At 41.3% G+C, this 25,000-nt stretch overlaps 1 protein-coding gene across 3 annotated transcripts; it reads left to right on the top strand.

Annotated features, from left to right (window-relative positions):
* The first annotated feature begins 16 nt into the window (after window positions 1-16).
* Window positions 17-24,918, top strand: LRRIQ4 (leucine rich repeats and IQ motif containing 4). Of its 3 annotated transcripts, XM_082394106.1 has the most exons (7): window positions 67-128; window positions 7,828-7,906; window positions 10,175-11,225; window positions 15,639-15,812; window positions 17,245-17,383; window positions 18,415-18,611; window positions 23,598-24,918. In XM_082394106.1, exons 3-7 carry the CDS (start codon window positions 10,206-10,208, stop codon window positions 23,748-23,750), a joined length of 1,683 nt encoding a protein of 560 aa, XP_082250232.1. In that variant the 5' UTR covers window positions 67-128; window positions 7,828-7,906; window positions 10,175-10,205; the 3' UTR covers window positions 23,751-24,918. The 3 variants fall into 3 exon arrangements, with proteins under 3 accessions (XP_082250231.1, XP_082250232.1, XP_082250230.1); XM_082394104.1 differs by lacking the exon at window positions 15,639-15,812; XM_082394105.1 differs by lacking the exons at window positions 7,828-7,906; window positions 15,639-15,812 and having other exon boundaries at window positions 17-128.
* Window positions 24,919-25,000: the final 82 nt, after the last annotated feature.

Here is a 25,000-nt window from a genome sequence, read left to right as displayed (position 1 = left end):
CAGCTGATGGGCTAGGGGCCGGGGATACAAAGACGATTATGACACAGTCCTCTCCCCAAAGTGTGCACATACCTGCGGAGGCCAGGCGCAAAAGCACAGAGTGGCACTAGCACGGATGGGGCGCGGAGGTAAGGGGGCATAAAGGGGCTTGTCGATCAGTCTTGTGGAGGGGTGGGAGCATCAGGGAGGGCTTCTTGGAAGAGGTATCATCCTGACTGGCCCGGGTGAACCTGCCAGAGGGCAGAACTGCTTTGTGTGTATCTGGAGATGTGCAGGTACTTGGGGCTGCCCAGATGAGCCCGGACTGTGTCTGTATTGGGGGCGAAGGGGGAGCTGTGTGGCAAGCGAGGCCAGATCCACGTGGAGTCCTGTGCATCCTCTGAGAAGCACAGCTGTTACGGGGCAGGGCACTGGGAGCTCTCAGATGGGGAACAGCTGATGGAGGATGGATTTGACACGACCTAGGGGAGATGCAGTATGAAGTAACTCAGGAGAGATCATAAAGCCTCAGCTAAGACTGGACTTTGGGGAATGAGAAGGAGACAGAACCCAGCGATAGTTACAGGGTAACATGGTCAGGATTTGGTACTTGGGCCTGGGGGAGAGAAGAAAAGGAAGGAGGGAAGGAAGGCCCTCTATTTGGGGTTACCATAGATCAAAGAGAAGTGGTAGGCCCCTGTAGAGCAGCGGTCCCCAACCTTTTTGGTACCAGGGACCGGTTTCGTAGAAGACAATTTTTCCACAGACATGGGGTGGGGGGGGAGGCATGTGGGGTGGGGGGGGGGATGGTTGAGGCTGTAATGTGAGCGATGGGGAGCGATGGGGAGTGGCAGGTGAAGCTTCGCTCACTCGCCGCCACTCACCTCCTGCTGTGCGGCCCGGTTCCTAACAGGCTGCAGACCGGTACCGGTCCATGGCCCAGGGGTTGGGGACCCCTGCTGTAGAGGACTCTGGAGCCAGTCAGAGACTCCTTGCCTGAGCAAAGGTGCAAGGAAGATCCTCAAGGTAAAAACAGGCCATTTAGGAAGACAGTTCAAAGGTGAAAAACAAAATGTCTGAGTCCTCTCTCCTTCCCACTCCCCCACCAGCCAATTCCAGACCACCGCTCCACTGCCAAGAAATTGTGCCAGGCAAGGCAGAGGTCTCTTGAAACCCTGTGTAGCCCACAGATTTTAAGCATCTCTTGAAGTATTTCTTCAGATTACACATGATGATGATAGAAAAGACAATTATATTTTCATTTACCCCACGTGCTACAAACAAAGTTGAGAGGTAGCCTGAAATACTGAAGTGTGAGTGTAGGTGCAGTTCAGCACCCGCCCTTCCCTATTCCTCCCTTAAAGAATTTTGAGTTAAGAAAATAGGGGAAAGAGAGGTTGAGGATTAATTAATTGCTGCCCCAGGGGAAGGGAAGAATACTCTTCCAAAGGAGCAAGAAGAGCAGAATTAGACTTTTGTTCTAGAGAGTGACTAACAAACAGGGTCAGAACAGGGTAAACAGGAAAGAGCTGCTTTAACCAGACAAACAGCACCTTCAGCACTGTTCTCCCCATCTGCCTTAGCAAAACACAAACAGTATTTACACAGAACGACAGCCTGCAATGTCAAAATGCGTATCAAATAGGATGGTCAAAAAGACACCACATGTACAGCTCATTTCCATTAGTACCTTTCTCATCACCCCCAGTGATTTCCAGATATGGAGGAGGGATGTAGTTTGGGGGAAAAAAAACCTCCCTGATTGGGGGTGGGTAGGGGAGCAGGGGAGAGGGATGCTGAGTGGATTCACTGGGTGCTTATGTGTCAAGAACTCGGAGTAGAGGTCTAACTCGAATCTGAGATTTCTAGAAGTCAGAACCAAAGAAAATATGTGAGGATGTCATTCCTTGTCGTCCCTCAGTATCCTCAGGGATTTGTTCCAGGACCCACTCGGATCCCAATATCCATGGATGCTCAAGTCCCTTATATAAAACAGCATAGTATTTGCATATAACCAATGCACATCTTCCTGCATCCTTTAAATCACCTCTAGACCACGTATAATACCTAATACAATGTAAATGCTATATAAACAACTGTAAATACCATGTAAAAGCTATGAAATAGTTGCCAGGGCACGGCAAATGCAAGTTTTGCTTTTTGAAACTTTCTGGATTTTTTTAGTCAAATATTTTTCATCTGAGGTTGGTCAAATCCATGGATGTGGAACCATCAGATACACGGAGGGCTGACTGTATGCGATCCCCATGCTTCAATAAAAGGCAGCATTTACATTTCTCTGGCACCTTATAGTAGGAAGGCTTAGTCGGTGTATATTTATGTAAGTAACTTAATAGACATGTCTTTGACTATAGGTTTGTAGAAGATCCAGAAATATTTTTCAAATGATTCTTTCTTTTATTGTTATTTTATTTAAAAAGCCAACAGCATGGTGTTTAATTATGACTTAAGGAAGTCATGTCTTGAGGAAACACAGATAATATGGTCTAGTAAGTTATTTCCTGATAATATGGAGATAGAACTCAAAGGATCTGGGGAAATTAATATTTAATATATTCATTAGCTATTTTTCCCAACTCTCAGATGGCTCAACTGAGCTGCTAGCAAGCAGAGTAAATTCCTGGTTGAATTTTCTGCTGAAGTGCTGATTTCTGGTGGGGTTAATGCATGCATGTTGTTTGTGTACTGAATATGGAAAAATTGGTGTTCTGTTATTAAAAATGTTTTGGCCCATGGATAAAAGAAGAGTGAGTTATGTGAAGTCTACATTCTTATTTTCTGAAGAGATGAGAAAGTATATCAATGATTAGTAAATGGAACAGTGCCCAATGCCTTCTTGCTCATTCATTATGCAAGATAACGGTTTGAAAACCCAAATTTTAAAAAAGAAAAAGAAGAAAAAAGGTTTTGTTTATAAATTACTAGGTCTATAGTTTGGTGGTATGGGTGCAGGACTGAAAGATATAAACATTTGTGAAATGGATAAAATGCCACTTTGAGTCTATTTAAAAGAAATAAGTCCTGAGAAGCTATTTCAGATCAATAATTTGGCAACAGTAGGGAAATGGTGAAAAACTGAAACCATTTCCACGAAGATCAGGAATAAAACGGGGTTGCCCACTCTCACCACTGTTATTTAACATAGTTTTGGAAGTTTTAGACACAGCAATCAGAGAAGAAAAAGAAATAAAAGGAATCCAAATCGGAAAAGAAGAAGTAAAGCAGTCACTGTTTGCAGATGACACGATACTATACATAGAGAATCCTAAAGATGCTACCAGAAAACTACTAGAGCTAATCAATGGATTTGGTAAAGTAGCAGGATACAAAATTAATGCACAGAAATCTCTTGCATTCCTATACACTAATGATGAAAAATCTGAAAGAGAAATTAAGGAAACACTCCCATTTACCATTGCAACAAAAAGAATAAAATACCTAGGAATAAACCTACCTAAGGAGACAAAAGACCTGTATGCAGAAAACTGTAAGATACTGATGAAAGAAATTAAAGATGATACAAACAGATGGAGAGATACACCATGTTCTTGGATTGGAAGAATCAACATTGTGAAAATGACTATACTACCCAAAGCAGTCTACAGATTCAGTGCAATCCCTATCAAACTACCAATGGCATTTTTCACAGAACTAGAACAAAAAACTTCACAATTTGTATGGAAATACAAAAGACCCCAAATAGCCAAAGCAATCTTGAGAAAGAAAAACAGAGCTGGAGGAATCAGGCTCCCCAGGTTCAGACTATACTACAAAGCTACAGTAATCAAGACTGGCACAAGTATGGTACTGGCACAAAAACAGAAAGATAGATCAATGGAACAGGATAGAAAGCCCAGAGATAAACCCACACACATATGGTCACCTTGTCTTTGATAAAGGAGGCAAGAATATACAATGGAGAAAAGACAGCCTCTTCAAAAAGTGGTGCTGGGAAAACTGGACAGCTACATGTAAAAGAATGAAATTAGAACACTCCCTAACACCATACACAAAAATAAACTCAAAATGGATTAAAGACCTAAATGTAAGGCCAGACACTATAAAACGCTTAGAGGAAAACATAGGCAGAATGCTCTATGACTTAAATCACAGCAAGGTCCTTTTTGACCCACATCCTAGAGAAATGGAAATAAAAGCAAAAATAAACAAATGTGACCTAATGAAACTTAAAAGCTTTTGTACAGCAAAGGAAACCATAAACAAGATGAAAAGACAACCCTCAGAATGGGAGAAAATATTTGCAAACGAAGCAACTGACAAAGGATTAATCTCCAAAATATACAAGCAGCTCATGCAGCTCAATATCAAAAAAACTACCCAATCCAAAAATGGGCAGAAGACCTAAATAGCTATTTCTCCAAAAAGATATATAGATTGCCAACAAACACATGAAAGGATGCTCAACATCACTAATCATTAGAGAAATGCAAATCAAAACTACAATGAGGTATCACCTCACACCGGTCAGAATGGCCATCATCAAAAAATCTACAAACAATAAATGCTGGAGAGGGTGTGGAGAAAAGGGAACCCTCCTACACTGTTGGTGGGAATGTAAATTGATACAGCCACTATGGAGAACAGTATGGAGGTTCCTTAAAAAACTAAAAATAGAACTACCATATGACCCAGCAATCCCACTACTGGGCATATACCCTGAGAAAACCATAATTCCAAAAGAGTCATGTACCACAATGTTCACTGCAGCACTATCTACAATAGCCAGGACATGGAAGCAACCTAAGTGTCCATCAACAGATGAATGGATAAAGAAGATGTGGCACATACATACAATGGAATATTACTCAGCCATAAAAAGAAACGAAATTGAGTTATTTGTAGTGAGGTGGATGGAGTTAGAGTCTGTCATACAGAGTGAAGTAAGTCAGAAAGAGAAAAACAAATATCGTATGCTAACACATATATACGGAATCTAAATAAACAAAAAAAAATGGTTCTGATGAACCCAGGGGCAGGACAGGAGTAAAGACGCAGATGCAGAGAATGGATTTGAGGACATGGGGAGGGGGAGGGGTAAGGTAGGACAAAGTGAGAGAGTGGCATGGACATATATACACTACCAAATGTAAAACAGATAGCTAGTGGGAAGCAGCCACATAGCACAGGGATATCAGCTCAGTGCTCTGTGACCACCTAGAGGGGTGGGATGGGGGGGAGGGTGGGAGGGAGATGCAAGAGGGAGGAGATACGGGGATATATGTATATGTGTAGCTGATTCACTTTGTTATACAGCAGAAACTAACCCAACAATGTAAAGCAATTATACTCCAATAAAGATGTTAAAAAAAAAATTTCTTTTTGAGTTTTTTTGGGCCTTGATTGTTTTCACCTTGAAATAATCTGTACACTAAAGAGATATTTTAGGATGGCAAGTTTTGCTTCCCTACATTACTGTTACCAGTTTATTTTAAAGGATACAACTCAGGAACAACCAAATGGAAGAGATGCATAGGGCAGTGTATGGGGAAGTGATGCAGAGCTTCTGTGCCCTCTCCAGGCACACCACCCTCCCAGTACTCTATGTGTTCACCAACTCAGAAGCTCTCTAAACCAAAGATGGTTTTTATGGAGGTTCCATTACAGAGGCATGATTGATTAAATCATTGGCCATTGGTGATTTAACTCAATCTCCAGCTCCTCTCCCCTTGTCTAAGGTTGGGGGCTGAGGCTGAAAGTTCCTCCCCTCTAAACATGTGTTCATTCCTCTGGCAACCAGCCTCCATCCTGAAGCTATCTGGGGCCCCAACTAGAGTCACCTGATTAGTATAAACTCAGGTGTGGTTGAAAGGGGCTTATTATGAATAGCAAGAGATGTTCCATTCTTCTATTCTCACTCCTATTACTCAGAAAATTCCAAGGGTTTTAGAAGTTCTTGTGTCAAGAACTTGGGGGAAAAGACCAAGACCATATATTTCTTATTATATCACAATATCACACCCAAGAGAATCTGCCTTTATTATTAGCTGAGCCATGTAGATTCTCCCTTGCCCCTGACCAAAATCTAAAATTACTTGCTTATAGAAAGTTGTCCACTCAACTTTCTATAGGTTATATGGAACTTCAAGTCGGAAGTTTATATGGAACTTCATCTCAGTATTACTTGAGAGGAGACTTAAAATTTTTTCAAGGGATATTATAGTTTCCCAGAAATTTTTATCAAAGCAAGGGGTGGTGTTACCATTACATGATTCTCCAGTCCTAGGTTAATTAAGGTTACTTTTAGCTTGTCTGTGTTAGAGGGAGAAGATCTCCCAGGTGAAGTTTTAAGTAAAATCTTGAAATTATTTTAACTAGAAATGGTTATTTTTGCTATCAGAGAGAGTCACACGTCATATTAACCTCAGGACCCTAATCTTACCTATCCAGTTTGTGTGTAATTAGACTTGGAGACAGAAGTATCAACACTTGATGTAAACTTGAGAGAGTTATTTTCTTAAACGGTTTTCTTGGGCATTAAATTTACACAAAGAAGGGCTATTTATTAAAATCTCCAAACCCTCACTCCTTGAAATGACGAAGCAACAGTAATTCCACTCGGAAACTTCTCAGTAATACTGGGTTGTAATAAGTTAATTTGACCATTTTCAGAAAGTAATCCCTAGGAAAAAATAGCCAATAATCAGTCTTCCCCATTCTTATTTACTGGCAGCTGTTGCAAATCCTGGCTTTAGAACCTCCTTTTATTAAGTCCACTAAGCATATACAATATAAATAGCTTTCAGAGGGCTAGCAACTTGATTCCAAACACATATGGGATATGATTAATGTGAGATAATATACACACCCATTCAAGACCTTCTAGGAAGGTCTCATCACGGAGCAGGATGAATGTTAAGAGAACTAAGTTCTTTTATGTGTCTGGAAGCCCAGACGTACTTGTGCGAACCCTAATTAGAGTGGCCAGTGCACACAAATTTCCCCCAGATGACTGTGTAGGAAGACTGGAAAAGAAAAGTCAAGCCTGAAACTTCACACCCAAGAAGAAAGATTTTAATTAAAACCAGGCTTCTCGGGCTTCCCTGGTGGCGCAGTGGTTGAGAATCTGCCTGCCAATGCAGGGGACACGGGTTCGAGCCCTGGTCTGGGAGGATCCCACATGCCGCGGAGCACCTAGGCCTGTGAGCCACAACTACTGAGCCTGAGCGTCTGGAGCCTGTGCTCCGCAACAAGAGAGGCCGCGATAGTGAGAGGCCTGCGCACCGCGATGAAGAGTGGCCCCCGCTTGCCGCAACTAGAGAAAGCCCTCGCACAGAAACGAAGACCCAACACAGCCAAAATAAATAAATAAATAAATAAATAAGAAATGTACCACAATTTAAAAAAAAACAACAAAAAACCAGGCTTCTCGTGAACAAATGACGTTAAAAACCTAGGTGAGGAGGTGAGGTTAGGTCATAATGCTCTGCTCCTGCTTCCTACTATGTCCTGAGAAGAGCCCTTTTAGTTATTTACTTTCTTTACCTGTGAAACAGGGATTGTAATGGTGCCTCCTTAGAATTCTTGTGAGGATTAAATTGGTTAAGTAAAACCTAGAGCACATAACTAAGTGTCCTTGGTGTTCTCTATTTCTATTTTATTTATATTATCACCTCAGTCTGGATACTGTTGATTGCCTAGGAGCTGTCAGCATTGTCAGTCATCTGTATTTAGGAAATGAGATCTTATCCTACAGGACTGAACAGTATTAGATAAGGACAAAGATGTTGGAGACAACTAGTTCTAGACATAATTTAATCCATGATACATCTTCTCCGGTTTTTTTTTTTTTTTTTTTTGGCCACACAGCGTGCGGGATTCCCCGACCAGGGATCGAACCCGGGCCCATGGCAGTGAAAGCACTTAGGCCTAACCACTGGACCACCAGGTAATTCCCCATCTTCTCCTTTCTTTAAATAACAGAGGACAACACCATCCCAGAGCTCTTTTTGAGGCTAGGCATATAGCAACAAGGATCTGAACCCCATGCTGCTATGCTGCAAGAAGCAATAATATTAAGTGTGGGGCTGGAAACTCACCCCCCTCCATCTTGCCTGGGCCTCTGTGCTGGATGGGAGGCCTAGTCCTCCAGCAGGAAAGCCGCCACCCTAAAAGGCAAGTGCAGAGAGGCCACAATCAACCTGGCCACCATCATGTCATAGTCTTCCCTGCCTCCCCCCTTAGGCTGTGCATGTGCATGTGTGTCTGTGTGTGTGTGTGTATTAACAACCAAGGGCTTAGTCTTCTGCAATACAAAATTAACATCTTAGATTTGTAAAATTTGTCAATCTAGTAGTGTAAGTCTGCCACTTTTGTTATTATTCAAGATTGTCTTTTGCAATTCCAAGTCTTTTACGTTTTCATATAAATTTTAAAATCAGCATATGAACTTCTACCAAAAAGAAAAAAGAAAGCTTGCTGAGATTTTGATTGGGATTGCACTGAAACAACAGATCGGTTTGGGGACTACTGACATCTTACCATTGAGAGTTCTAACCCATGGACATGATCTATCTGTCCCTTTAATTTCTTTCTGGGTGCAACTTTAATTCATTTCCGTTCACTGCAATTTCAAATGTCTTACTTAAGGATTGAAATGCTTCCCCCCAGCCAGGCTTAGGGATCTAAGACCATGAGACAAGAGGATCTCTCTCTACTTTTTCATCCCACCTGCAACTTTCCCTAAGGCCACGGAGTCAGCCCCAGTCCATTAGGGGTGAACTAGCTGGTGGGGAGAATTGGCTCTGCATTCAGCTCCTGATGCTACCAACCAGGTTCACTTGCCTGAGAACACAGCAAGCCAAACACTGAGATGTGAAAGTTTGCAGCAGAGAAAGGGTTGATTCACAAAGCAGCCAAGCGAGGAGACAAAAGAACAAGTCACAAATCCACCTCCCCAAAGACAAGGGGCTTAGGATATTTATGAGATAAAGAAGCAGGGTGGCCTGAGGTGTGGGGAGCATGGGGAAAGATAAGAAAAAAGTGAGGTAATCGTCGTTCTGCGCAGGCACAACTAAGCTACATGATTCTTCATGGGACGCATGTTCAGAATACCGTGACATTAGCGTCCTCTGAGGGTGGAGTTTTTGACCCTTTGACGGCAAATGGTCACCGATCAGACACTCGTACATGCCCAGATGCAGGGTCAGTAGTCTCAACCAGTCTTAACTGGCTGGAGAGCCACCTGGACCAGAGCTGACTCCAAGTTCCTGAAAAACAAATCGGGCAAACACCTTACGACTCCTACGTCAGAGATGTTATCTATAGGGGTGGTGAATGGGTCTTGTAACGCATTGTTTAGGCTACGCGATGCTTGGAGGATACGCAAGTTTTTGTAAAAACAATTAAAGCGAGCTTATCAGTGAAGGCAGGTTACAGTGTACTATTTATTAAGCAAGTTATAGTTTAATGGATCTGACTGATGACTACCCTCGGTTTCACGGATTCTAATCCACCGTGCCCGCTCACACATGGCTGTTAAAAGTTTGGCTGGCTTTTCCTCGTCCCAGAAGTTCCTTTGCCTGTGCCTATGGCAGGCTTGCTTCTCCACACGCCAGTCCCCAAACTTGAAAATGCCACCGGGCATGAAAGTGCCCACTGGTCTCCTTATTTAGGAACGTCTAGTCCATCTCTAGAATTTAATTCTACTGGCCTTCTTTACATCCACAACTCTCTGGGGGATTTAAGGAAACATGCAATTTTTGTTTCGTTTCTTGGCCACGCAGCTTGCGGGATCTCAGTTCCCTGACCAGGGACTGAACCCAGGTCACGACAGTGAAAGCCCGGAATCCTAACCACTAAGCCACCAGGGAACTCCCCCAAATGCAATATTTTAAAATACTATTTTTTTCCTAATGTTTTCTCGGTGTTTATGGTAAGAGCAATGATCTTTTGCAACCTTCCACATCCAGCCTGAAAATAGAATCAAAAGAGGCATTTCTAAAAATTGAAATTAGACAATCCTTTTTTTTAAAATATGAGTCAACCTGTTAGGAGAAAGAGCAGTCTTCTCCCAACATGAAACACAAAAACCTACATTTTATGTTGTGTTGTAGTGAGCACTAAATTTAATCAACTAAAGTTTATTTCTCTTAAGGATACCAAATCTGGTGGAAGGTAAACTGATATTTTTTTCTTTCTTTTCACAATATTTCAGATTTTGAATATTTGAACTTTCCATCAGAATAATGTCAAATGACAGCACAAAATCAGGACATTCATCTAGAATTCATCAGAAAAATGATCCACAACAGGTCTCTGATAGAACATTTTTCATTGACGCTTCTAATCAGAGCTTGCTTACCATTCCAGCGGAGATTTTAGGCTTACGAGAATTAGAGGAAGTGCATCTGGAAAACAACCAGATTGCAGAAATCCCCAAGGATATTCAGCATTTAAGGAACGTCAGGATCCTCTACCTGAACAAGAACAAGCTGAAGAATCTGTGCCCCGAGCTGGGGAAGCTGAGCAACCTGGAGGGCCTGGACCTGAGCGACAACCCGCTCCCGGCCTCGTCCCTTCGGGTCGTCAGCGGCATGCGCAAGTTGCGTGAGCTCCGCCTCTACCGCACGGACCTGGCGGAGATCCCCATCCTCGTGTGTAAACACCTTCACCACCTCGAGCTGCTCGGACTGGCGGGAAACCACCTGAAATCTCTGCCCAAGGAAATGGTGAACCAGACCAAACTGAGGGAGATCCACCTGAAGCGAAACCAACTTGAAGTTTTCCCTCTGGAGCTGTGTGGTCTCTACAACCTGGAGGTCGTCGACCTGGATGAGAACAAGCTAAGTGTCATCCCAGAAGAGATTGGGAACCTGACGAAGCTGCAGAAGTTCTACGTGGCGTACAACAGCCTGCCTGTTCTCCCGGAGTCGCTGTGCCAGTGTTCCAAGCTGTCGGTGCTGGATTTATCCCACAATCGCCTCCACTCCATCCCGCACACCCTGGCCGAGCTCTCGCAGGTGACGGAGATTGGGCTGAGCGGGAACCGCCTGGAGAAGGTGCCGCACCTCCTTTGCAGGTGGACCTCGCTGCACCTGCTCTACCTGCACAACACCGGCCTGCGGGTGCTGCGCCGCCCCTTCCGACGCCTGGTTAACCTGCGCTTCCTCGATCTCAGCCAGAACTATCTGGAACGCTGTCCGTTGCAGATCTGTGAGCTGCAGAACCTGGAAATCCTGGCGCTGGATGATAATAAAATATGCCAGGTACCGATTCCTTTCCTGGCTCTCGCTATGCTCCCACCAAGGGCCCTTCCGGCCCTAAATTGGCGTAGTTCTGTGTCTAAACATCAGGAAATTCAAACTGAGTTTATGAGTGAAAATCCGGGGTTAACAGATGTATCCAACAGGGTCACCATTTATGTTACTTTTCCCCCCTGAATAGCAATAGTGATCATAAATGGTAGCTGATGTTTACTTACAATATGTATGTGCCAGTCACTGGGCTAAATGTTCTACATGTATTGATATTATCCCATTTAATCCTCACAATAACTTTTCAGTGTGGGTGATATTATCCTCAATGATCTATGAGGAAAATGAGGCATGGGGAGCTTAACTAACTTGTCAAGGCCACACACCTGTACATGAGAGAGTCAGGATGCCAGCCCACAGCATTGGGTTGCAGGGTTCATGTTCTTAACAAGACCACCTCCTAACGGGGTTTCCTGAAACAGCAGAGTTCTCTGACACATACAACCTTAGGCCTTAACGTTCCATTCATGGGAAACTGCAAAATCAGTTTGTCCCCAGAGAAGCTCTCCCACATGTATGCAGGGTGCTGTGCTCAAAAACGTTCATCATAGCATTGCTGATAATCATGACGTATGGGAGATAATCTAAATGTCAGTGGGTAGAGGAATTCGCAAGTAAATTGCGGTATATTTGTAAAATGGAATACTACACAATAATTTAAGTGAACTGGAGTTATACGTGCCAACGTGGATAGATCTCAAAATTGTGATGTTTATTAAAAAGTAAAACACCTAACTGCAGAATATTATATCACATATAAATCTTTAATTACACAAAACTACATACACACAACACATTTTATGGATATTTTTATATGTAATAAAAGTATAAAAATATGTACTGGAAAAAAAACTCACAAAATTCCTAATAATGGCTGCCTCTTGGAAGAGGGAGGAAGTCAAGGAGATGAGGATGGGATCATAAGAACTCAATTTTAATTGCAGTATTTCATTTTGTTCATTAACGAAAGGTTTGGATGGCGGGTACAGATGCTTTTTTTTATTTTATGTTTTTATTGAAGTGTAGTTGATTTACAATGTTGTGTTAGTTTCAGGTGTACAGCAAAGTGATTCAGTTGTGTATATATGTTTCTTTTTCAGATTCTTTTCCATTATAGGTTATTACAAGATATTGAATATATCTCTTTTTTTTCATATTTGAAAATTTAAAAGAACAGAGTTCTGTTAAAAGCAAAAGACAACTGTAGAGAGAGAGAAAGGGAGGTTTGGAAATCAACAACAGTAACCAAATATTAGGTCTGTTTTTCCTAGCCGTGAACACCACTCTCATGTACTTCGTACATTATAAAAGTCCTAGCCTTAAAGTTGTTTTTTGTTCTTTTTTAATCTTTTACTAGACTTTCAATTTCTAGAACTTAGGGGTTTTTTTTTTTTTTTTTTTTTTTTGGTTTTCCTCATTGCTAGAGAGTTTCAAAACTGCCTTTCAGGAAGTAAATATTTTGATGATGACTTTAAGATTTAGGAAGAGAATCTAGGACTTAATCTCTACTTAGGTAGCAGCCCACCTTGGAGGATTTTAGAGTTTCTATGAGAAGCCCTCTGCCCGTCTCCCAATTCTTCTGCAGCTCCTGTAAGAAATTCCTTTTATAGTGAACAAAGTCTGTCATTCCACAGTTGGAGTGAAAGGCTCAAAACATAAGGCGCCCTTGGGAAGTTCACTTAAATCCTATTGAGTCATGAGTGATACCTAACCCTTTCCTGTGAGACATTTTAAGAAATCAGGGTGGAGGAGGGAATCACACACAGATGGCTCCTTAACAAAGATTAGCCTCACCCAATACCAAGTTTTACTGCAAGTCAAACTGCACCGAAATGTGAACACGTTCAATGTTATTATGTTGAACGTGAAAATCTCCATGTACCAGTGCTTATTATTCTTCAGGTCTCATGATGGTATTTCTGCGGCTTTTGTCTTCCTTTTTCAATTTCCTATTATGCCTCCAGCAACCTCCCAATGCATCTCTCTCCATAATGACACGTTGCCCTTAAGCCAACTCCTTATCTCTCACACCCCAAAATTTACCTCATGGGCTTCTGGCGCTAGAAGCCTGGCCAGTAGCTTTTTCTTGCCTAGATGGAGGCAAAAGTAGCTAACTTTCAGTGTGTATCTAGATGGATTTTATTTGTATGGTACATTTCTATTGTTGACTGAAAAAAGATGGACAACCCAAAAGTTGAGAATTATGTTTTATTTGGTGGACAAAACTGAGGACTTAAGCGGGGGACGCAGCCTCTCAGATAGCTCAGAGGGACTGCTCCACAGACGGAAGGGAGGAGCGGAGATATACAGGACTTTTTGCAACAAAGTCTAGGTAGTCGGAACTTCAAAAGATTACTGTTAATTAAAGAAAACCAAATTCTCAAGTTAAGGAATTTAGCGCTTTTCTGTGTATGGGAAGATGCAAGAGTCTGGGCTCACTGAAATCATTCCTTTGATATGCGCCTCAGCTATCTAGGGCCAGTATCCTGTGCTTTCCCATCCTGAGTCTCCTCAGGGTGCACCAGGGAGGTTGACTGCGGTGGCTGAGGGCTTGGGAGTGGGCAGCCCATTTGTCTCCATCCTGAGTTCCCTCAGGGCTCACTGTCAGGTGGCTGCAACATCTTTTGTTTACTGATTTGGCTGGTAACATTTTTCATTCACACTATTAAGGGGGAAAATTCAACCTCAGAATGGCTACAGCTCAATTATAGTGTCAGCAATAATTGTTCTCATTTGACGCTCTGCAGGTTTTCTGTACATCCAAATTTACTTACACTATACTTTAATATGACTACGATGGGATTAATTATTAGATCTTAAATATCCTGGGGAAAAAATCTTTAAAATTCAGTGGGCTTTTGAAAAAGAAAAGCTAAACCTATGAACTAAGTAAACAGCAATAAGAGTGAAATGACTAGGTTATAATGAAGTGGTTAGATTGAAAACTCTTTCCCCATTATTTTGGCCTGCACTGAATGCAGATGCTTCCCATTGAAGGGATCTAAGGGCCTAATGAAGAATTTTGAAATAGCCGAGAAGGAAAGCTTAAACATCAGTTTCTCTGGAGGTTGACTTGTTCTGAGTTTTCTTTTTTTAATGTTAATAAATAAGTAAAACTGTAAACAGTTTATAACTTTTTAAGAAAATGAACCCTCACACTACACAATAAAGAGACAAATGTCTTATGGCAGATTCCAAGTGTATGAGACTTTTGCCTGTAGGTCAAAAGAAAGCCCACTATAGAGATAATCTATTCACTAATTATTTACCTATTCCACCCATCTAGAGAGAGATTGGGCTGAGCCAAACTCTATTAACCATTCTCATGAAAAGTAGAGTGGCAGATTAGGGAATGGGTGGGAGGAAAGCCCAAAGACTGAAGCAGGGACCTGTGAGGAAGGATTTCCCAGTGAGGAATAAAACCAGATAAGGGAACTATATTTCAAAATGAGTTAAGAAGCTATTAAGACACAGAGTTGGGCCTTTTTTCCTACAAGAAAATAGGCATTTCTGTAACATAATCAATAGGGTGATTGTGTCACATATTTTAAGAATGAGATTTTTCCATGTGGTTCCAGAGGGCCAGAAAGAGGCCAGTAGGTGGATGTATTAGTGACACAGATTTTGGCTTGACAGGAGAAGGAAATTTGATAAGTAGTGGTCTTCATCCAATGAGCTTTTCATCCCAGGAGGTGGTGTTTAAATATGGGCTGGATGGCTAGCTATGGAACATATTCAACCACCATATTAGAGGGTTAGAATAGAGAGACCTTTTTAAGGCCTTCCAACTCTGAAAGTCTGGGAGTGGGAGTCTGTGAAATGCCTGCCTAATACCAGGACAGATAGCCTTGGGATTTACTGGAGGGCAGAAGATACAATTGTAATTCATTGTTTCCTTCCACCTGAGATTTTAACTAAAGTTTCAGAATTGCTGAGCTAAAGCCTTTAAGGGTGAGAGAGAGTCATGTCACTAATTGATCAGTTCCAATAACAGAATTAATTATGAATATTATAGTTGCAATATTACACTAACAAGCTTAGTACTTTTTCTTTCAGTAGTGTCAAGCATTTGATACACTACAGCTTAAAAATTTGCAATAAAGTCGGTTAAAAATTGCTCTAATTTTATCCGGTGCATAAAAGTAAAGAGCAGAGAGGCTGGGGGAAAAGTAGAACTCCAGACTTTAGATCTATGAGTATAAATACTATATATGCAAACATATGAGCTAACTTTTCATCAGTAGGAGATGCTAAATTGCTCTACTTATTTTTTAAACATTCTGCCTCAAAACTAAAAGCCCAATTTATTTTCTTACTGTTAAAAATAATCTTGACCTGAAACTTATCTTTTTGGAATACTTCCAGTTACCTTCAGACTTTGGTTTACTTTCAAAACTGAAGATTCTTGGACTAACTGGAAATCAGTTTTCTTCCTTTCCAGAAGAAATCCTTTCTTTAGAGTCTTTAGAGAAATTATACATTGGCCAAGATCAGGGAGCCAAGCTTACCCATATGCCAGAATGCATTAGGAATCTACAGGTAAGCCTCCCCAAACGAGCAGGCAAAGAATTACATGCCCTGATTCCTTAGATTGGTTGATATTGAGAAGACATGGTGTTGTTCTCACAGGTTGCGTGTGGAGTCATCCATGCAAGATCCCTAGCTCCCAGCAAGCAGTCACTGTTACACCTTGAGGTTTCCACTGTCTTCCTGAACAGCCCTGGGATGCATACTCCAAGAACATTTTATTGTAATTGCTCTTGGATATGTCAAGCCATACTTGTTTCTACTGTGTGGTTTGGCATGTTCTATTTGCAGAAACTGAGCCATACCACTTTCCAATTAATTTCCACTTTTTAAAAATATTCTCTGAAAATTCTACTATTTTGAAGTTAAGGTATCATACAGATGACATGGCTGGGAGTCTGCATTTTGGATGGGACAGTGTGATTTCCCTCCCTGCATGGTGGAAGGCATATCATGGTGTACTTAACTATTGCACCAGGTTCATGCTGAAGATGGGTCCACAGCACCATGCTAAATCCTAGCAAAGCAACCAGATGACATCATTCAAAGTAGCCATACCAGAGTGTCTTTATGCATGTGTACTTTAAAGAATTTTTTTTCATGTTCCTGGTGCTACACTTTAATAATGATAAAGTAGGTGTAAGCCACTACATAACTCCCAGTCATGGAACTGAGCAATGGCATGTACAGAACAGGTACTTTTCACCTGTTCCTAATTCTCTATTCCTTTGCCCTGTGTTCATAGAACTCCTTTCATCAACTTGCTCCTTGTACATGTCACGCCACACTCTCCAAAATCTTAGGGTGAAATGCAAACATTAAAATCTTGCCCAGTGAGTCTGAAAATAGTTAACCTATTCTCTGTACATTTTGGCTACATCCACTTGGCCAATGTTGGATTGATGTTTGTGACAATTGCAGTTCTGTAGCAACTGCCACAGAGAATTAGCTGTTGAAAGGGAGCAAATGATATTTGTAGTTAAATGATCCAAACTGTTTTTCCATAAAGTTATCGTGAAACAAATAAACACTAGATTCCCATGTTCTCTTTTCCCTGCATACATGGGAACCGCAACTGATGGCTTAACTCAAAAATAATTGTAGTTTTTTATGATGATTCTTTAAATGTGTTTTTCCCTTTATCCCAATGCATAATATCCCCATTGAAAGAACATGGAGGGACTTCCCTGGTGGTCCAGTGGGTAAGACTCTGCACTCCCAATGCAGGGAGCCCAGGTTCGATCCCTGGTCGGGGAACTAGCTCCTGCATGCATGCTGAAACTAGGAGTCCGCATGCAGCAACTAAGACCCGGAACAGCCTAAGTAAATAAATATTAAAAGAAAAAAAAGAAAGAAAGAACATGGGAACTCACAGGTCATTCTGGTTACCATAATTCTTTTATCAATGTAAGGATCATTATGGTATACTCTCATGTTATTTCAGAGTCTTAAAGAGCTGTATGTAGAGAACAATTATCTCAAGTACCTGCCTGTATCCTTGGGATCAATGCCCAACTTGGAAATTCTTGATTGCCGCTGCAATCTGATTAAGCAACTTCCAGATGCCATTTGCCAAGCACAAGGTGAGGAATCTTTGTAGATCCACAGCCCAGTGGAGTTTGAGGCCAGCATTTCCCGTGATTGAAGGCTTCCTTGCCCTACTAAAGATCAATCTCAGTGATGAGAGCTTAGACCTACCCCATCATCTCCTTGCAGAGCTTCCTAGTGGTGTGGGGAAGGCCAGGTGCCAGATTAGTACAGCTAAGAGCCTCACAAAGGCAATTAGATTGTTTATTAAGAATTGAAAAGAAAATAGCAACTGCTAAGAAAGTTAGCATTCATCCATATAGTCATTATGCCATGAACAAGAATTTACTGAATACCTACTATCTGCCAGAATTTGGAGTTGGGGGTCCTGTATTAAATTTGCATTAGGTCAATACGTCACTTGAATAAAAGGAAAAGGATTGACCCAGAGTAATGAAATTAGCAAGAGGAGACTTTTGGAGCTACATGATTGACATGAAAAATCATATATGATTCATATTTGAACATGCAAACATTTTCCACTAGGCTAAACCACTATTTGTAAATCCATCCATTCACTGAACAGGCTTTTGCTGAGATCCTACTGGAGCCAAATAAAAACTTTTTTTTTGCCATAATGTGCTGAATCTTCAAGTTTATAGATGTGTTTTCAAGCTATGACTTATTCTTTAATGAAAGGAGGATGAAGGAATATGAGTGGAAGCTGTTGCCTGCCCATACCCGTAGGACATAATTCAAAGAGTAGCTGCAGGGGTGGGTATGTGGTACTCCTTAGTCATGCCCCTGACCATGCATTTTTATCCTCTCTTTGATCCCTGGAGGAATGGAACTTTCTCAACATTTTTTAGTATTTACTAGTTTCCTGTCTCTAACACTGATTTACACTGGCTCCAACAAGTTTGAGTTGTTATAAAAAAGAGAACTTGGTTTGCCTCATTAAATGTGCCATCTTTTGTTACATGGCATAGGAGGAAACTAACACTTCAAAGTGATTGGACTAAAGAATGCATGCTTTAATTTTGCTTGTTTTTAAGACAAACTCATTATTTTAAAAAAATCATTTCAGCTTTGAAAGAATTACGGCTCGAGGACAACTTGATCACCCATCTTCCAGAGAATCTGGATAGTCTAGTGAATCTAAAAGTTCTGACACTGATGGGCAATCCCATGGAAGAACCCCCAATGATAGTGTGTGCCGAAGGCACTGAGGCTGTATGGGCGTACCTTAAAGAGAGAAGAAATATGAAGACAATGGCAACAAAGGTAAAATCAGCAAAAATTTTGTATAACATATTCACAGTTGCTTGGAGTGGGATTAGTGTTAAACTATAGATTTATGAGGCTGCTCTGTACACATCTATACCTTGAGACTAGAGATTCTTATTTACTTTTATATCCCCGGGGCTAAGCGAGAGAGTTTTTAACATCATCCTAGCATTTTTTGTCTTTTCTGTTCCTTTTCTCTTTGTCAGATGAGAAGCCGACAAATAGGCAAAAGAAACCAAAACTTCAAATTCCCAAACTATCTAAAACTGTTGGACTATTCACTGGAGTGAAAAGCTTATGTTAACAAAGTCAGTAAGATGAGGCTGAAAAATTAGAAAGGAAAACATTTATGGATCAGAGGTCTAGAGACCAGAGTTCTGCTCTGCCCCTAACTTAGCATCAAAGGGCTAAGATCCTTCTCACTCTCCTTGCCCACCAAGCCCATGGAAACATAAGGATACCCCAGACAGCCCAGGAATGTGTCCACTTCAGTCAGTATTCAGTATTCTTCATTCAACTGGTCCAAACCCCCATCATCTCACACCCAGATGACTGCATTAGCCCTCCAACTAGTGTCCCTACTTCCTCACCTGCTTCCCCTGTGATACATCTTCCACTCAGCAGTCAGACCTACGCTGTTAAAACCTAGGTCAGATCTTGCCATGCCTCTGCTGAAGTGGGCAACTCTCCATTTTACCTGAAATAAGAGTTAGTCTTTGGTCTGTAAGACCCTTTATCAATGGCCCTCAATCATATCAGACCTAACATCCTCCCTTTCCTGGTAAATATTGTGTGATACCTCCTTTACGCTTCTGAAATTAAACTCATAGATAATATAAGCTACCACAAACATAATTTTAATAAATCAAAATAATGCCCGAGCTGCAACATAAAGGCAAAAAGTTTATATTAAAATATTAATTTTAATATGTATATACTCAGGAATGACTACACTGGAAGAATGAAAATAATATTTGGGGGATACTTCCTAAAAGCATTTTGAAAAGCCATGCACCCTCTTGCACATTTTAAAATTGATATTTAACCTTTTTTGCCACTAAGTTTAAATCATTGCAAAGGATTTACTTTCCAGTGAATTTTACATACTGACATCTTAAAATAGAGTTTTAGATGAGTATTTTAAATGTATCCAATTGAATCTAAGTACCATTATGATTTGATATGTCAGTAAACATCAATTTACAAAATACTTAAACAAGTTCTTATCTTACATGTCAAAATTTTATGTCATTTCTTTTTCTTCTTGAACGTGTATTTCCATTCCACTTTCCCCTCAGAATTAACCTTAGTGTGTGTGTGTATGTCATTTACAGATCACCTCATACTTCTAGGCTACAAAAATATTTATATAAATTAAAATTTTAAATTAAAATTTTTTTCTATGATCACAGTGTTGTAATGTTCTGGATTGAGTCTTAGTGCAATTAGTAGTAGTATAAAATTGACCAAAATAATATAAAATCTATTATAAATTTTGATATTTAATTATTTGACTTACAGGATTTTTGGAAAGACTTTTTCACATAGTTTATATATCATTGCATAAATATTAATTATTGCTAGAATGAGATAAAGTTTGGCATCAGTTCCATTCCTATTTTTTATTTTACAAATGAGAAACTTTGTTTAAATTCTTAAGTTGACAAGAATGGAAAAAGTGGTTTTTTTTGCCTATATCGTTTTGTTTTAAGTGACAGGGCCTCACATATCTCTGAACTTCTTCCAGATATATCCCAAAAAATAGATAGCAGGCTCTAAGCTGACAAATTAACTTCAATTTTCTTGAAGGCAAAGAGCTGGAAACCACCTGACTTACAAAAGGATTGGTTACCCAGTCTGTAGAGCCAACATCAATATTATTATTTTTTTAATACATTTATTTATTTTTGGCTGCATTGGGTCTTCGTTGCTGCACGCGGGCTTTCTCTAGTTGCGGCAAGCAGGGGCTACTCTTCGTCACAGGTGCGCTGGCTTCTCATTGCGGTGACTTCTCTTGTTGCGGAGCACAGGCTCTAGGCGCAGAGGCTTCAGTAGTTGCAGCACAGGGGCTCAGTTGTTGTGGCTCGCGGGCTTAGAGCACAGGTTCAGTAGTTGTGGCTCACAGGCTTAGTTGCTCCACCACATGTGGGATCTTCTCAGACCAGGGCTCGAACCTGTGTCCCCTGCATTGGCAGGCGGATTCTTAACCACTGCGCCACCAGGGAAGTCCTACTATTTTTAATTATCTCTTTTTTTGGTGTCCCAGAGGTTTTTGGAGTCCAGGGCAACCCCCCCTGGTCAGATTCAGGTAGATGAGAGACTGCCAGAGGGGCAGTTGTGAAGGGGCAGCTACAACTAGAGGGTCAGCAGTTGTGTTCCTTGGCAGATACATTTCAGCGAGGGGTACGGATGGAAGTTAAAGCTCTGGAAATGAGTTGCTTCCAACCTATCTAAGCCTGCACACTCTTGGAAAGTCTTTGTGGACCAGGGTGCATGTCACAAAATAGAGGTCTGTTAAATCTTAGCACACAAAAAGCCTCGTAAATTTCCAGAATCCCCCTCCTGGGCAATACTGTTCTCCTGGAAAATCACCACCTTAACTGATCTGCTGCTTCCACCCTGCATCTCATCCTTCCCATTTTCACTTTACTTCAGTCACAAATGGGGTCCTTGGTGTTTTTTCAAGGCCCATGCGTGCTCCTGCTTCAGAGCCTTAACACTGGCTCCTGCCTCTGCCCAGAGGTGCTTCCCCCAGATGTGGATGAGACCGGCCCTCACTTAGTTCAGCCTCTGCTCAAATATCCACACATCTGCCCTTCATCCACCTTCTATAAAACAGCATACCTCCACCCACCTCATTCACTCATTCGTTCAACAACTATTTACTGAGCTGCTACTATGTACCAGGCACTGGAAATACATTCCCTGAACAAAATGGACAAATAGTTCTGTCCTCATATTGCTTAAAGCCTAGTGTGACAGGAATAAGAACATGAAATATAAAACATAAAATTGTATACTATGTTAGAAAGTGATTAATTGGTATTGGAAAAAACTCAAGCTAAGGGGAACTGAGATTGCCAGAAGTAGTGTGTGTGTGAGTGTGTGTTATAGGGGTTTCAATTTTTTTTTTTGGTCCAAACATTTATTTAGGCAGGAAAAACTGGCAGAGTTCAGACTGCTGTTCCATCCTACTGGACTACTAAAGTAGCCACTTACTATATTTAATCTCTGTTCTTTCATCTGATATTACTTCAGTTAGCGTTTTTTTTTTAAATTTTTATTTTATATTGGAGCATAGTTGATTAACAATGTTGTGTTAGTTTCGCGTCTACAGCAAAGTGATTCAGTTATACATATACATGTATCTGTTCTTTTTCAAATTCTTTTCCCATTTAGGTTATTACAGAATATTGAGCAGAGTTCCCTGTGCTATACAGTAGGTCCTTGTTGGTTATCCATTTTAAACATAGTAGTGTGTACATGTCAATCCCAAGCTCCCAATCTATCCCTCCCCTGCCACCCTTCCCCCTGGTAACCATAAATTTGTTTTCTAAGTCTGTGAGTCTCTTTCTGTTTTGTAAATAAGTTCATATTTATCTTTTTTTTTTTTTTTTGATTTATAGGGGTTTCAATTTAATGAGATGGTCAGGGTAGGCCTCATTGGGAAAATGACTGTCTTAGCTCAGGCAACCATTACAATATATCATAGCTTGGGTGGCTTGAACAACAGAAACTTATCTTCTCACAGTTCTGGAGGCTAGAAGTCCGGGATGGTCCACGGTGCCAGCATGGTCAGTTTCTGGTGAGAGCTCCCTTCCTGCCTTGCAGACGGCTGCCTTCTCACCGTGTCCTCACGTGACAGAGAAAGAGCAAGCTTTCTGATGTCTCTTCTTATAAGAGCACTGATTCCATCATGAGAGCCTCACCCTCATGACCTTATCTAACCTCATTACCTTCTAAGGCCCAATCTCCAAATACCACCACATTGGGAATTAAGGCTTTTCAACATATGAATTGCGGGAGCAGGGGACACAATTCAGTCCATAGCAATGACAATTGAGCAAATTCTTGAAGAAGTGGAGGGGTGAACCATCTGAATATTAGGAAGAGTGTTCCAGGCAGAGCAAGCAGTAAAGGCAAAGGCCCTGAGCTGGAGCAGTGCCTGCGTGTGTCTGAGCAGTGAAGAGGCCTGCATTGCTGGAGCAAGTGAGCAAGGACGAGAGAGTTAAGAGATCAGGAGGGAGGGACAGATCGGATAGGGCTTTGTAAGCCATTGCAAGGCCCTGAGTTTTGTGGGGGGATTTGTTTGTTTGTTTTTGTTTAAGACGTGGATTTATTTAGAGAGATACACATTCCATAGACAGAATGCCGTCCATCTCAAAAGGTGAAAATGACCTTGGGAGAATCACACTCCACAGACAGAGTGTGGGCCATCTCAGAAGGTGAGAGGCCAGGACTTGAGTTTTTATTCTGAGAGAAACGGGAAGCCACTGGCAGGTTCAAAGAGTCTACTAGAGAAGAGATTTCCTGAGTAGGTGCAAAGGAATAGGATCTCAAGAACAAGTAAGGGCTGCCTGTAGGTAGGAGCGCAGGTAGTCCGGGAACAAGAGGAAGGCAGGGCACAGGCATACCCATTCCCCTTGCTGTGCACTGTCACCTCCGCCATCTGTCAGATTATACAGTCATGTGTTTATTGTTTATTGTCTGTTCCCCTCCCTGGGATGTGAGCTCCACAGAGCCAGTGACTTTGGTATTTAACTGCTGTTTCCCAAATGTCTAGAACAGTGCCTGGCACATAAAGCACCAAATACTTGAAAAATGCTTTGCCTGGATGACTGGCCAGTTGAGAAAGAGAGAAAATAAGGTTCAGAGTTCTAGTGACATTCCATTCTCCACATCTTGAAAACTACATACCAGAACAAAGAGCTGTAACCATCCCCAGTCCATTGTGATACCAGCTGATACTGTTCTTGTTTTCAGATTCAGGCATGGTGGCGTGGAATAATGGTACGCAAAGGATTTGGGAAATTTGAAGACCTGCTGAAATTGCAAAAGAAGGGAAGGAATTCTCCAAAAGATAAGAAAGGAAAGAAGGATGTAAAAGGAAAATCTGTAAAGAAAAATAAGAAATAATTCTATAAATGTATGAATTGAGGTAATGAACCCTGATGGATTAAGAGGGCAAAATCTCTAGGAATTAGATGCCTACCACACAAAAATTATTCACAGAGTTATGGTTATTTATAAAAATAAAGGTTCTTTTACTGAAATGTTGATGGATAAAAATGCTATGATGCCTGGGAATTGCTTCAGAATAATATCAGGGAGAGGTAAGTGTGGAGGATCCAAATGAAACAAGATTTGCCAAAAATTGGTAATTGTAGAAGCATGTGATAGGTACATGGAGGTTCACTGTACTATCATGTCTACTTTTAAAACTTTTAATTATGAAATAATTCACAGGAGGTTGCAAAGAAATGTACAGGGAGGTCCATGCACCCTTCACCCTCCCTCAGTGTTGACATCCTACATAACTATAGTACAGTAACAAAACCAGAAAATGGACATCACTACCAGCCACAGAGCTTATTCAGATTCCATCACTTATACATGCACTTTTGTGTGTGTGTGTGTGTGTGCGAGTGTGTGTAGTCCAATGCAATTTTCTTACATGTAGCTTTTGTGAAGCCACCACCACAATCAAGATACAGCATCGTTCTATCACCACCAATCTCCCTTGTGCTATTGCTTTTAGTCACACCTACCACCTACCCCTCTTCCAATCCCTACCCTGTAATTTTGTTATTTCGAGAAGATCATGTAAATGGAATCACATAGTATGTAACATTTGGGGACTGGCCTTTTTTTTTTTTTTTTTTTTTTTTAATACTATATACCAGCATCATAACCTTACTATTTTTTAAAAATTAATTAATTAATTAATTTATGGCTGTGTTAGATCTTCGTTTCTGTGCGAGGGCTTTCTCTAGTTGCGGCAAGTGGGGGCTACTCTTCATCGCGGTGCGCGGGCCTCTCACTATCGCGGCCTCTCTTGTTGAGGAGCACAGGCTCCAGATGCGCAGGCTCAGTAGTTGTGGCTCACGGGCCTAGTTGCTCCGCGGCATGTGGGATTTTCCCAGACCAGGGCTCGAACCCGTGTCCCCTGCACTGGCAGGCAGATTCTCAACCACTGCGCCACCAGGGAAGCCTGGGGACTGGCCTTTTTATTCTGTATAATTCACTTCCAGTCCATCCAAGTAGTGCATGTATCAATAGTTCATTCCTTTCTGGTTGCTGAGCAGTATTGCATAGTTTGTTTCACCATTCACCCTTTGAAGTGTGTTGCTCTGTTTCCAGTTTTTGGCTAGTATGAATAAAGCTGC

This window comes from Balaenoptera borealis, assembly GCF_965194805.1.
Source record: "Balaenoptera borealis genome assembly, chromosome: 5".
In the NCBI taxonomy this organism is placed as follows: domain Eukaryota; kingdom Metazoa; phylum Chordata; class Mammalia; order Artiodactyla; family Balaenopteridae; genus Balaenoptera; species Balaenoptera borealis.
The sequence above is the reverse complement of the archived record's forward strand: the minus strand, read 5'-3'. Positions and strand labels throughout refer to the sequence as shown.